Source organism: Heterocephalus glaber, unplaced genomic scaffold (genome assembly GCF_053883595.1).
Source record: "Heterocephalus glaber isolate CG9 unplaced genomic scaffold, H.glaber_assembly_v1.0 deba00000546, whole genome shotgun sequence".
NCBI classification, from domain to species: domain Eukaryota; kingdom Metazoa; phylum Chordata; class Mammalia; order Rodentia; family Bathyergidae; genus Heterocephalus; species Heterocephalus glaber.
In genome coordinates, this window is record NW_028258147.1 from 27852719 (window position 1) to 27867899 (window position 15181).

Below are 15181 nucleotides of genomic sequence, written 5' to 3' on the forward strand. Positions count from 1 at the left end.
TCACTCCCTCCACCCTTCCCTATTTACAAAGACTTTGTTTCCATTTTTCCCTTTTCTCATAATTTATTTTTTATTTTGAGACAGGGTCTCTAAGGTGCCCAGACTGGTCTGGAACTTGCTATTTTCTAATCTGAGTCTGGTATCATTTATAATCCTTTACATAGTGTTTAGAACTGTTATCTTACCATATGGTAGACAAAGAAAAAATAGGAATTAAAAGAGAACGACATGCCATGAGAAACAAAAACAGAGTGTCAATAAATACTTAAAATGTAGAAAATTTGCTCAGGTTATTTTTTACAATAGTCAGGAAAACACAGACTTACTCTGAGAGAGCACTGTGTCTTTAAGTTGCTTCCTGATCCCACCCAGATCTTGCACCCTGGCCAGATGCCTAACCATTCTTGCTTTAACTTAGTCTAAATAAACAGGAATAAAATATTGCAAAAGATCCAAAGGCAAAGACGATTTTTTTCCCACAGAACAGACAGTGTCAAGTAGTTAACTTTATCCTTAACAGTAGTCCTTGCTGTGGGCATTTGTTCAACCAGTCTCTAATTCCTGTTTGATAAATTTTATAAGGTAAGATATATTGCTTTGCTTTAACCACTTAAATAAGAAAAGGCCATCTAAGGTCTGTAAAAGACTAAATGATTTATGTACTTATTATGCAAAGAAAGCTTTTCAATTTTTTATCCTTTATTACTTTAAATCAATTATTACATAAATATGATTAATTGTAAAATATAAAAATTTAAGTTGTATTTATTTTTAATTTATAGTACTAAATTGCCTGATAGTAATGTTAATATTTTGGGGGGGCATTTAAAAAAATAGAACAGTCTTTTATAATTCAGGGTTAATTATAGAATATAATTTGGGTAGTTTGGCAATTTGAATTTACTGATTTCATTCACTCATTTTATCTTCATGTAGAAACAAGATACAAACACTGAATGAAATCAGTATAGTCCTAAACAATATTCAATAAAATTGGTAAACTTAAGGATAATTTTATTTCTGAAACATTATAAAATATACATGGGTTTATATATCCCAATATTTACCCAAGATACATCTTAGGCAAAAAAAAAAAAAGCAAAAATATAGCATTTGGCTGAAGATCATCATTGTTTCTGCATTAATAAAATTCAACCTATGGTAAATATAAAAATTTACATTTCTTTTATTTAACTAATTATATTTTAGACCCCTTAAGCCCATTTTGTTTCCACATGAAGTCTAATAGAGAGAAAGGTGAGAATTATTAAAAACAGAGGGAATGAAAGCCAATAAAAGCTGATTAGAAGAGGGTAGGATTTCATAATGCCAAATTAATCAAGGAGAAAGAATTCAGGAAAGCACAAGAACTAAAAAACTAGAGAAAAAAAAGTAGAAGAATGTCCTTTGAATACTATAGTGAAGCTAAAAGGAATAGCAAGATTTTGGTTTGGGAGAGCTAGGTAAAAACTATCAGAACAGAAAGTAATAAAAAGTACAATATTATGATTATTGCTATTGGATAAATTATGTTGGTATCATATATTGGGTTCAAGTATGAATTCACAATTATATGCCAAAAAACCTGAATGATCAAGTGCTTAGTTTGAAGCAAAGGTAAGTCTTTATTTAAAACTAGAATTTCCAAAGACCTAATTGAAGCCTATATATGAAAAAAAAAGTGGTTTTCTCAGGATCCTACAGAGAAATCACCTTCTTTAGGTTTTTGAAGAGTTGCTCCATCAAATAGCTTATCAAATTTTTCTTGTTCTCAATGAAATTTAGTTCTCAGGCTCTTATTTCTAGAACTTTGGGAATGTTCATTATGATTTGAACTCAACCAAAGATAAAAATCTTATGTAATACCAGCAACATAGGGCCATTGATTTTCTCCTTTGAAAATGTAGTAACAGCTGGGGTTTTCTATATAGCCTTATCTTTACACTAATCTTCAGAATTAATTGTTTGTCCTTTGTCTTCTTATCTTTGGTTACCAAAGAGTTTACATAAGGAGCGACGTCCTTCATGTGTTCTATTTCCTTAGCACAGGTCTTATTTTCTTGTAAATGTCTTCAGATCTAACGGTACTTGGTCTGAAGATCAGTTGGCATTTAACCAATTGCATTTGATATATCTGCCAGCAGAGATACTTGGTTATACAGCAGTGAAGTTCTTCTAATAAACTTTCTGTTGGACAGAGTTATTTGAGGAACAGACTATGACATAAACCCGTCCATTGCTCTGTCCCAGCCCACCAGCTTTGCTTCTCTTTGGGGTTTACCATCTGGCAAGTATGAAAGAAGTCAGTCTCCCATTTCACTCCTCACTTCCTTGCCATGTATTTCCACCCTCTGTTTAGAGCCTGGAAAAATCATGCTCATGAATTCCCACTTCACATTCCCTGAAGGCAAGGTGGCAAAGAAGGAAAGTGTGATTCTTTTTCCAGAACTCCTGAAGTCAATATAGTTTAAGCCAGAAAGCATTTCAAAACCATACTGACTATTAGTTCAAAAAAACTTTCCTCATTCCCACTCTCTTGGGCATACTGAGCTTCCAACATATCAGCCTTCTTTTATTATGGAATTTTCTAGGTTTAAAAGTAGTTTGGTGTATAGCTGAGCATATTGACTGGTGAAGGTGACTGAGGATTTTAATACAGAATTAGAATTTTCATTGTTAATCTACCCAGAAAAATAGTTTCCTATGACTGTGGGGTGGGTGTGGCACTTCCTGATTGTCAGTCTTTTTCTGTCAATTCTTGTAGTGAACACTACAAGAGCACTAATGTTTCGCTCTCACATTCTTTGGATATGCAGTTCTAGTTTGGTACTCTAGCAGAGACAAAGTTTCAAAAGCAAGAGTAGAAAAAAGAAATGGAGTTTGATGGAAACAGAAGAGTAATTTAATTTTTGGCTTGACCTCTGAATGCACTGAAGTTGTATATATAATGTTAGGACACAAATGGTGGAGGTTTTCTATATTGCAAAATGTTAGATTCCTCAGGAATCAGTTATAATGAAAATGAGTGAAACAACCATGTAGAAACCTGAATTCACTTTGGAGAATTACTGTGGAGAGAATTTACCCTGGAAATGTCAAAATAGATGCTAGGATTGAACCACATTTTTCATACAGAGTGGGACTGAAATGTTCTTAAATGGCTCTCTTCACTCCTTGTTTCTCGTAATGTAAGGAGAAACTAAGATTTTGATTATAGTTATTTGGATACATAAAAGTATTTACTAATAAGTGTTTGGTCATGTTGCTATGATTTACTTGGATTAAAAACTTAAAATCTCAATGTGATCCAGTCAAAAAAACAGGCAACTAAAATGAACAGACATTTCTCAGAAGTACAAATGGCCAATGAATACATGAAAAAACATTCAACATCTCTGGCCATTAGAGAAATGCAAATTAAAATAACACTGAGATTCTATCCTACTCCAGGAAGAATGGCTCTCATCAAGAAATCAAATAATAACAGATGCCAGTGAGACTGTGGGGGAAAAAGAAGCCATCTACATTGTTGGTGGTAGTACAAACTAGTCCAAGCATTATGGAAATCACTTTGGAGATTCCTCAAAAAACTAGAACTAGAAATTCTACTTGACCTAGCTCTTCCCCTTGTAGGTTTCTTCTGGAAAGAGTTAAAGACCCCACATTACATGTCTACATGCATATTCATGTTTATAGCACCACAATTCATTATAGATAAACCTTGGAAGTGGCCTATATGCCCATCAACAGATGAATGGATAAACAAAATGTGGTATTTATACATAATGGAATACTACTGTGCTATAAAGAAGGATAAATTTGGGTTATTTGTAGATAGATGATGCCACTTGAGACCACAATGTTAAGTGAAATAAATCAGACATACAAGCTTAAATATCGTATTGTTTCTCTTACATGAGAAACATAAACTATAAATAAATTAAAGAGCAAAATAAAAGATAGATAAAAGGAAATAGGGAGATAGATCTTTTGTAAATGACAAAGGTCCCAATAGATGCAGGGTGAGGGGAGAGGTGATAAGAAAATGATGTAAAAAGAATTAAGATGTATTATGTACATGTACCAGTTGCCCACAATGAGTGTAATCATTATGTATTACAAATATGTACTAATAAAAAGAAATTTAAAATAAAAATATCACTGTGAATGTTTTTCTAGAAATGTCAATGAAAATTTCTTTCTTCAGTCATATGCCAATTTTTGACTCTATAAGATGGAAATGTAAAAAGAGAAAATTTATTAAAGTATTTATAGCTGATTTTTCTATTTCAAGGTGCTACCAGGCAGATGATTCTTCGCCATCTACCATGATGTGGAATAGATATTTTACTTCCTGTCTCCTGCTTTTGCTGCCTTTTATGAGCCAAATAGTATATGGACAAAGAAGGAAAGGGTCAAAGCCAAAGTTACTCGCAAGGAAAAATGACCTCCAGGGTAAAAAAAGTTTAGTTTTAGTTTTTATTTATTAGTTTTTTCCTGTTAAAACATTTTTATGTTTTATCATTTCTAAATGGCATTTAATATACACTTGATCTTAGCTAAAAGGCTGACAAGTGGTAGTATTTGATGCAAATAGCAAACCATATACATACATACTTGTGATATTGTACTCTGATACAATGAATACACCTTCCATTTTAGGAACACATCAGAGATTTTTGAACACTTGTGCATTTATTACATTGTTTGAGCCGCACTTGTAAAACAGGCAGGCCAAATACTGCCACTCTCACAGATAAAGAAATTGAACCTTAGAAAGGTAAGTGGCCATAAGCAAAATAATCAGAAACAGAGCTAGGATTCAAACTTCAGTTCTCTGTTTTTAAAATAAGTTTCTTTCCCTTTTTTGAGTATTATGCTGTGCAGTCATTTCTCCCTTTGATTTTAATAAAATTAAAAACAACAGCAATAAAACAAAGTGGGCACTCAGTAATATGAAGAGAATTGGAGCATTATTTATTTAGTTCTAGACAACTTTGCCTTATGTCTATTGAATTTTTAAAATGTAGTACACCCTCTTTTCCTCCCATTTTATGTGAGTTTAACACTGAGAAAATGCTGAGGAATATGATATTTTGTTAATCTGTTTGCTTTTGATTTGCATGATTCTACAAGCGTGGGAGATGTCTTAGACTTGGAAAGAGATGTAGTTCTTTACAAGTTAAGCCTTATCTCTAAGGTGATCTCTCATCATTCGGGTTGTCTGTAATATTCAACTCACTGACCTCTCAACAACAAACACACAACACACAATGTCAGAGCCCTCCTTATACAATGTTGACCCATGAGCAGAGACCATTATGTTGTCTAAACTTTCTGTTCCATTTCAGACTCCATTTGCTTCATAGACATTGTCTTCATTGTGGACAGCTCTGAAAGTTCTAAAATTCTCCTGTATGATAAGCAGAAAGACTTCGTGAATCGTTTGAGTGACAAAATTTTCCAGTTGACCCCTGGTCACTCCTTGAAATATGACATCAAATTGGCTGCCCTTCAGTTTAGCAGCTCTGTCCAGATTGATCCACCGTTTTCTTCTTGGAAAGATCTGCAGACATTTAAGGAGAGGGCCAAGTCTATGAATTTAATTGGGCAAGGTACCTTCTCTTATTATGCCATCTCTAATGCCACAAGGCTACTTAAGAGGGAAGGGCGTAAAGATGGTGTGAAAGTGGCTTTGCTGATGACAGATGGCATTGATCACCCAAAGAATCCAGATGTTCAAAGTATTTCTGAAGATGCTAGAATTTCTGGAATATCATTCATCACCATCGGACTTTCCACTGTAGTCCATGAAGCTAAACTTCGTTTGATATCTGGGGATTCACATAGTGAACCCATCCTACTGCTGAGTGATCCAACCGTTGTAGATAAAATTCGGGATCGCCTGGTAGGTACCTAATGAGCTAGTTTTGTGTTTCTCATCATAATATTGGTATTTTGGTCATAAATTCTATAAGGGTAGATACTGCATTAAAAAGATGAACAAAATAGGATTCTCTTTGGAAACAGAAAAAGGAAACTTCTGAAGCCTCTCTCTACTTCTTTGATAATTTATACTAAATAAACTGGAAAAATATGGGGCTCATTCCTTGATATAGCACTCTGAAGTTTATTGTTGTCCATGCCATATATATATGTACATATGTATGCATATTATACTGGGAATCCAACTCAGGACCTTGTGTTTGCCAGGCAGGCACCACTGGGCTACATCACTGGCCCCTATTGTTGTCAATGCTGAGGATTTTGGAAGGATTACTTTCCAGTCATACTTCATGCTCCTCTTTAGACATCTCAAAACTATGAACATTGACATATTCAGTTTGTGGTTAACTTGTGGTCTGCTGTTTTTGTAACTGTCTGTTCCCATTCTATATCTGCAGAAATATTTTTTACTCTCTTGTCTCACCTATTACTGCATTGTACTACTTAAACAAAGTTCACACTACCACTTTAAAAAGTTATCTCCTTGTTTGTTAGAGGTTAACAAGCCCATCCAATTTAAAATCACCTGCAACTTTCAGCCAACCAACAATTTCTCCCATCAGATCAACAAATCTCACTTAATGGGTCTGGTTAGCTGTGTCAGTGCTTCTCTGTAGTGGTTTCTCAGCTGTATGTGAGAGCCCGTCCTTGCTGCTTTGGAAAACACAAGGAAAGCAATCAAAAAGAAATCCCTCTTTGTTACATTTCTCAAGGAGATAAATTGGTTAAAAATTGATTTTCTTAAAAATACTGATTTCTTTGATTTCCTGAGATGGAAAGATAAATGTGTCCTATAGGTACTGAGCATTTTATAGCGATATTTCCATATATTACAAAGAAAATTTAGGCCCTATTTCAAAGGTGGTTTTGATCCTTTTGTCCCTTCTCAAATTCTTTTCTCAACTCTTTTTAGTATTCATTGTTTTTGGCATGAAACTTGAATTTTTCTTACCTAAATAATATTGTGCATTGAGTGCTTTCCATGTGTTAGGCATCTGAGCCCTTTACATTTTTTATTTCATTGGGTGCTTGCCACAATCTTGTAATGTAGCTACTATTATTATCATTCTATTTTATAGATAAACATTTAAGGCTAGCCAAGACCCCAGAATGCATGCTCAGCCCTGTGAAAGCATATTCAAAGAGGAATAGTAGCATTTTTTAAAGGTTTTTCTCAATCAGAATTGCCCTGAAACAGTTAAACAATATCTCACTTCCAAATTTACTATTATTTCTATCCTTTTCTCCTCGGTGATTGAGGGTACATGTGAGAGTTCCGCCTTTCCTTAGACAGAGATGGTGAGCCCAGCCCTATGATCCTTGAGCTGAGTGCTTGCTCGTTCTGAGTAGCTCTTTGTATGAAAGGGAAATGTGCACCTAGCTCTACTGTGCCCATAGTTTCGGGAGTCTTCTCCACTTAATTTAAAACAAAAGGTTCCAGCATGTGTAGAAGAGAATCTTGAGGGTCTGAACATGAGTGGCCTGTTGACCCTGTGTGAGAAGAGCTTACTATAACAGATGCAGGGCAGCCAGCTCCTTGTTTGGCCAGATGTGCAGGCTCAGGATGTTCCTACTCCCCCTAGTCTTACTCACTGAGAGCTCCTGCCCAACTGAGGAGGCAGGCTCTTGGCAGAAGACGGAAGGCAGATATGTTTGTTTCTGGGGAAACCAGAAAATGACCAGCAATAGTGCTTTTCCTTAGCATCCTGTGTTTATTCAGATGGAGCTCAGTGAATAATCTTTTTAGAGGGAAGTTCTGCTTTCAAAACCCTTCCCAGGTCCACAGTGCTTACTAGGCTCTTCAAAGAATGATACAACAGGTTCAGTGTTCCAAATGGCAACCATTTATGAAGCAGAACTTGATTCCTGATCAGGTCATTGGAAAAATTCATCACTTATTTCTATTATATCTTTAGTTGACTTTTTTAACCTTTTATTTTGAAATTATTATCCAGTTAGTTTTAAAAAAATATTATGAGGTATGATTTAAGTACAAAACTGCATCTACTTAAAGTGCACAATTCTATGAGTTTTGACAGCTGTAAATATTCATGACCCCAGATACCATAAACACAATTAGTATATAAAACATTTCCATCACCCTCAAATGTCACCCCATGCCTCTTGGTAATACACATCTACCTTACTCCTGAGCTACTGATCTGACTTTTGTCACTCTAAATTAGTTTACACCATATAGAATTTTATATAAGTAACTTTAAAGAGTGTGTGTCAGGCTTCTTTTACCCTATATAAGGATTTTGAAATTAATCTGAGTTGTCTTATAGATCAGCAACGTGTGTATTACTTTTTATTATAGAGGAGAATATAGTTAAATTTAATAGACACAATTGTCCAAATCATATAATAATTATACAGGAGCTAAGATAAATCACAGTATCATTGTATATCCCTTTTACATCTCTAGTAGGAAGTATCATGTATGAACTTCATGAAAACAGTTCTGAATTACCCAAGAGAGATGAGAATTCTGAATGAAGGGAATGTGTGAGATATTTTTGTTAAGTCCATTATGATTTACATATTAGTATTGAAATCTCAGAAGCAAAGTCAACCCAGTGTTTCAAATGTATTAGAAAAGTAAGAAGGATTTTGTGAAAATTTAAAAAAATTTCCTTTATTTCCTTTAATGTAATTATTTAGATAGCCTTTATAGGAATAAAGGCTGTGACAAATTACTCTCTTTTTCTGGAGATTTTTAAGAAAAATATAAATTTATGATATTACTCCCATTACACCAGGAATTAATTTGGTAATTTCTATATCATCTTTAGAGCCATGTGCTTTATTTATTTATTAATTATACTGACCTTCCCATTTCTCCAGGGTTCCTTTAGAGCCTTATTTCTGTTCTCTTTCTAAGGTTATACAGTAGCAGTTTTTGCTATATTAAGCTGCAAGGGTTTTGTTCTTTGGTCATGGAATTTGTTATCATCGCCCACTAAGTCCTTTCTCTCATCCTATTTGCTATGATGCTCATCACTTCATCTAGTTCTCATATTTTCTTCAACCCTTCTCCTAGCATTGACCTCATACTCTTTCACAAATTTGACAGTTCCACTCTATCCTTCTTCTTTGACTTATACAGTACCATAAAAATCTGAATCTGTTAATAAATTGCACCTTTTGCTCTAATAATGCCCTTTCTCTATTTGTGTTTTGAATTAAAACTCAAAGATCCACCTAGACCATAACTGCACAAGCTTTTCCTTCTGGCTTTGACCATGGGCTCCCAGCAGTTGTCCTTGCAGCCTGACTCTCTGCCTACATGGAGGCCCTCACTACTCCCCAAGGCATTCAGCTCAGTCCACGTGGGGCCTTCTGTCCACTCCTATTAAATGTCCTTCCTCACTGCTTCCTTTGTCTTATTGCCCACACTAGTCTTTATGACTCTTTTCCTTACAAACTTTGACATATAGAGTAGCATACCATCAATGAGTTGGCCCTTTGCAAAGCATCCAGAAATCCCACCTATTCCAAGAAACCAGCTTGTTACTGACTCCTCCATCCCTAGTCTAGGACCTCCTTCCTACACTGCTATATGTTGTCCTCTGTCCCCGGAGCTTATAGACTGTAAGTGCCCTTGGGGATGGGGCTTTGTTCTTTGTGTGAAACAGTCTCATCCACTGTGTAGTTTTGGGTCCATTTTTGTTTCCATAGAAATATAAGTTGAAGCAAACACAAAAACAAATGAGTTCTAAAAATAGTTATTTATGTTGTAGTTTTAAATCTTATGGCACAGTTTTCAAGAGGAAATGAAGGAAAGCAAAAATTCAATTTTTAAGGAAAGAGCTGAAAAAGTATAAAATTACACAATAGACAAAATAAAAGATAAATTAATGAATTTTAAAACAGATCAGAATATTGCTTATTGTAAAAAAGTTGTAAAGTGACAAAACTTGAAATTTAAAAAATTTCCAATTGTTTCAAATATTACAATTTTACTTGAATTATCAATTTTTAAAATTACCTCTTATGACCACCTTTTGAGTTTCTTTTTCTGTTCCTCAAGGTAACCAAGCTTCTGATGTGTGTTTTAAATACTTTCAGAATTCCAATTATATTGTACATATCCATCTGGAAGTTGTTTTTACTCTGTTTTTGGAAATTTGTCTATGTTGAATTACATAGATCCATGCATTAACTTTAGCTGATGAATAGTATTTCATTTATTGATCCATTCCACTATTGATGGATATTTTACTATTAATATGTCTTGTATTCTGAGTAACTATTTTGAAGATAATGATACACACTGTGATAACTACTGTTATTCTTGTATTATTTGGTTATGAAATTTTGTTTTATTTTTCATAAAAAGCCACATCATAAGTTCACACTGAAATAAACTTGTTTGCAAGGGGAAAAAACCAATAAATATTGAAATGTACAAGTGCAAAAATTTCTCTAGGGTTTATCTGGAAGGAATAGATGAATATAAGGTGAAAACAAAAATTGTTCTGGTAGCCTAGAGATAAGGAAAGGACTCGTAAACACTCCCCGCACTACTAAACATTGTGCAGAGAGGCGATGCCACTTTATACTGAGACACTCCATGTATCTGAATTCCCATTTCTCCATATGATCTGCTCACTCTTAAAGATTCAGCTGTCTCATCCAGCCCAGACTTACATGAGTAGGAATTTAAAATCATGCTGGAGAGAGTATGATAGATGACACTTAAATTTTTATAAATAGCATCTGTGGCCAGAGTTTTATAGCTCCTGAGAGCATGTGGTCACAATTTCCCCTTTTTATACAGTATATGGGAAAAATTACCTGAACTTGCTCATATACACTTGTTAATGGTTGAAACAGGATGAAAACTCAAGTTGACAGTTAATTCCTAAACTAATTTTTCCTCCATGAAATCGCTAGAGCCACTTAAGACTTTTTGCTCTTTCTCTACTTTGTTTTTAATTTGTATTTAAATAAAGACAAAACAAAAAACTATACTAAAAGGAAACAGACTCTTCCATAGTAGTGCATACTCTGATTTATCTTTTGTCTTCTTATAAGATCATTATTTTTTAATATCTTATAACAAATATTGCAGTGCTTTCACCTTTCAATTTCTATTTTACCATATGTAAGTTACCTCTAAGTTCAGTCATTAAATAAGCACTTAATTTCTGTCTTAGGGAAAGGACTGATTCTGTCTGTTAGCATGTGTTAATTTCTTTCTCTTGTTGTCTTCCCACATGGCCTTCAGTACATTTTTCAGGCAATGCACCACTGAGCTGCAGGACCTAGTGAGGCCTATGAGCTGGGCAAAAATCAGATCATGATATTTCTGTAAAATTATGCATTTAAAAGAATTTTGAAAAATATTCTGGCTAATTCATTCCTGCACAGGTAATTATGATGTGGCCCTACAGATGATCAGGAGACACTCCCCAAAGGTGTGACTTCAGTCAAGGCACAGTACTGTGGCTCCAAGTCTGTTGCCTTATTGTAAAGTGAGAGGTTGGATCAACTTCTCAAGCCATATAAATAATAAAATATATGTAGTGTATGTTATATATGTATATATTTCATAATGATCATTTTTTACTATGAATTATTTTTATTTGTGCATTATTTAAATTTATATAATGCAAATTGCTACAGTTTGAATTTTCTATAAAATATTATTCTCAATATTGTTAAATTTTAAAACTGAGTTTGTTTTCTATGTCAAACTTTTATAAAACAAACTTTTATAAATACATATTTGAGGCTCTTATAATTTTAAGTAGAAAACTCTTCCTCCTGGTGATTCTAGTAATGGAAATCTTTGACTTTCCATAACCTAGACCATCTAAAAAATGCCATCAGGCTTTCTAACCTTCAGTTTTTGAGATTCAATGCAATTATTAAGGCCCATTAATATTTTATAAAGTTATAACTCTAGAATTAATGTCTTAAAGCTGAAAATGAATTGAAAAAATAGAAGAAAAGAATACACAATTATGTATTCTACCTCAGTCTTTGCAAGAGTGAGAACTTCTTATTATGACTAGTTAAGCTTGTAGCTAAATTATGGAGATTATAGAGCTCCTAAAACAACAACAAAAGATAAAACATAGAATGTAATAGGATAAGATTCCTAGAAAACACATGATTTTTAATGCTAGTGTCCTTCCTCTCTCCTGTTATTACATGGCTGAGAGTACTCCTTGGGTGGCTGGCTGGTAGGCTTTATTGCTTTTACAAGGTTAAAAGACTGAATTGCTGTTCTTCTTGGAAATTACATATCCCATTGGGAATAATTAAGACTAATGAGAAACTGGGAGCAGAACAATTAATTGATTTAATGTTTCATGCTTTTTCTCTTGTAGGATATCTTGTTTGAAAAGAAGGTAAGCACCTGGATTGTTTGCTGAGAATTACTCTAAAAGCTTGCAGTATCAAATCAGCATTATAATTCACATTAGAAGATAAGGTGTGATAAATAAAATGCTTAATTCTTTTTAATATGAGCTACTCTATTTTTAGGGAGACATCTGATTTTTTTTTAGTGCCACCATATCAACTGCAGGTTGGAAAATTTAGAAAACGTAGAGACTATTTAATGATTCAGGAGATAATTTTAGAAATCAATGATAACTAAATGGCATAATTTTTGCTTACTTTGATATGGCTTCCTTTATTCTAAGCATATCTCTGACACTAGCTACTTATGGGAGCCTGCTACTTTATGGAGTCTTCATGGTGTTGGCCTACTTCATGGTTTTGGCTAGTGCTGAGACAGAGCTCAGAATCACCCCTTGCTGCATACTGCTGAGGTTGACTTTAAGCTCATTCTTCTGAAGAAAAGAAAGCCAAATAGTGGCAGCCAGAGCACATGGCAAAGGAAACTAGGCAAGAGCACTCAGTTGGTTAAGACTTAGCACCATAGATGATCTTGAATTTGCCAAGAATTTCTGAGCTAGACAGGCATTTCTTAAAGCAAAGAGTTTGGAACATCTGTACTTTGTCCAATAAGCTGCTTTTAAAACATTAAGACATTTTACAAGCATTATTATAAAATAATAGAAACCAATCAATCATTAGGTTTAATTGAGTCATATATGGTCAGTTGTACCATTATTTTATGTAACATTAAGAAAGGAAAAAGCCTTGCCAATTAAACTATGATACAAATACTTTCTCATTAATTACAATTTCTATTTATGGAAATTCACTTATGGAAAAAGTCCTTGTAGATTTATTTAGTTATAGAGTTTTTATTTCTGAATTCCTTTAGTGTATATATATGTAAGTGCAAATATAGAATATAGGCAGAAAAAAATGATTATTTCTAAATCTTCATATCAGAGTCTAAATCTTCTGCACCAGTTTTTGTGTAAGTTGATGATAGCCTTGTTTTTCCACACAATATACTAGGCTCTGCACTGTCAAAAACATGTGATGAAGCATTTATTAAGAGTGCTCTGAAAATAAAAGTGCTCTGGAATTTTCTTCTGTGTCACTGTAAGTTCTGAAGTACGTGTGCAGAAAACAATGACTTTGTCATGTTCAGGGTTGTTAGACAGCTATTAGAAGACTCATTCTGATTTCAGTGATGTTAGGTTGAAAAATGTGCATTTTACTATGGATAAAATATAGTCTAAGTCAAATGTTTTATTTTTCCAAGTAAAGAGTAATTTAATATTTTTATATTATTGAGCTTTGATATTTTAGACAAGAAAGAGCAGAAATTCCCAAGTCCACTGAAAATGTTTATTTTTCTATTTTAACTGATCTCTCTCTCTCTCTCTCTATGTATATATATACTCTCACTATATATACACTCTATGTATGTGTGTGTGTGTATATATATATATATATATATTATATATATGCTATTTTATTTAGCTATGGCAAAATTTAATCATGCTTTAGTAGCTCGCTGTTACTAAGTCTGAGTTTGCCTGGAATAATTTAATAGAAACAGCAAAATTTCCATATACTTACAAGGTAAACTTTCTCCAAGTGTTCCAGTTAATTATATGCTGGATAAAATTTGAAATGCTGCCTTATACTGTATGTCACTGTATGTTAATATTGTGTTTCATTATTGATCCAGTGTGAACACAAGATTTGTGAATGTGAGAAGGGGGATCCAGGTGATCCAGGGCCTCCTGTGAGTATATCATTACTTGGAACTTACAGCTGAGGAAGGCAACAATGAAACAATGATGAAGTTGTTTTCAGAAAGGACTTTTCAGTGTCATTCCTTATTTGATAATTGAGGCCAAAATTTTTCAACAACCAAGTTACAAAATAAAAGAATGCAAATTCATCAATGCTTTAGGCAAACCTTTATCCTATTAGAAAGGAGAGACGTAGCCCTCTCCTGCAGTAGGAATACCATGTGGCTGAGTGAAGGGGGCCAGATGAGGACCCTTTGGGGGTAAGGTGAAATATGGGAAATGGAAGTACCCACTTGGCAACCCAAGACAAAGACAGATGATTCAATATTTGGTAAGATCATTCCAAAAGGAGTGCTTTCTTTACATTCTGGCCTAGTATCTGGTAGGTGCTATGTTTATAGTTGGAACACATTTGAAATGATGTGAAGACTACTGGAGATTCTGAGTTTTTCTCTGACAGATATAATCAGAAAGCATCCCTGCTACTCATTCAGTATTTCATTCATTTATGCGATTCTAAACCTTATCCGTAGAGTTCAGAGAACTGGGGATGATGTTTCACAAAATGTGTAGATAAAATTTTTGAATTAATGTTTGTATTTGGAGACAGGGAAGGGAATGTGCACTGTGATTGTTTTCAAATACAACACATTTTACCTTGGGACTTCAGTCGAAAGCTTATACTTTTTCAAACCGCTCTACTAAGCAAGGTATTAAAGAGTGAGGACAGTTGTCTTTTTTCCTCCCAAAATAAAAAATAAGGTACACTACATGATATTGTGGCAGCCAGTAGAGTTGACTTTCATTAAAGCTAAGATTTAACCTTCCCTTCCTGTTAAGTCTTAGTTTATACTTAATACATCAAGAGATCACCGGTAAAGAGATAGCCAATTATTTTTTAAAACAATGAATGACAATGAGAAAGATTACAATTGCTGAGTTAAACTGACACTTTCAATCATTCAATATTGTCATGGCTCTATAGGCCATGGAGCTGTTATTTAATATGTATTGAGTGCTCCCAAAACCAGTTCTCA

The 15181-nt window shown here is 34.0% G+C and overlaps 1 protein-coding gene across 19 annotated transcripts in view; it reads left to right on the forward strand.

The window, feature by feature from the left end:
• Col28a1 (collagen type XXVIII alpha 1 chain) overlaps positions 1-15181 on the forward strand; it is a 241244-nt gene that overhangs the window by 23015 nt on the left and 203048 nt on the right. For 10 of the 19 annotated variants that reach the window (XR_015448746.1, XM_021242833.2, XM_021242826.2 and 7 more), the window contains 4 exons: positions 4295-4464; positions 5352-5908; positions 12348-12368; positions 14078-14134. Coding sequence is in view for 18 of the 19 variants with exons in the window: in XM_087204680.1 (XP_087060806.1) it covers positions 4295-4464; positions 5352-5908; positions 12348-12368; positions 14078-14134 (805 nt within the window). In the remaining variant the exon portion in view is untranslated. Of the gene's footprint in view, positions 1-391; positions 583-4294; positions 4465-5351; positions 5909-12347; positions 12369-14077; positions 14135-15181 lie in introns of those variants that run through there. The other 9 variants (XM_021242830.2, XM_021242824.2, XM_021242829.2 and 6 more) reach the window with 5 other exon arrangements.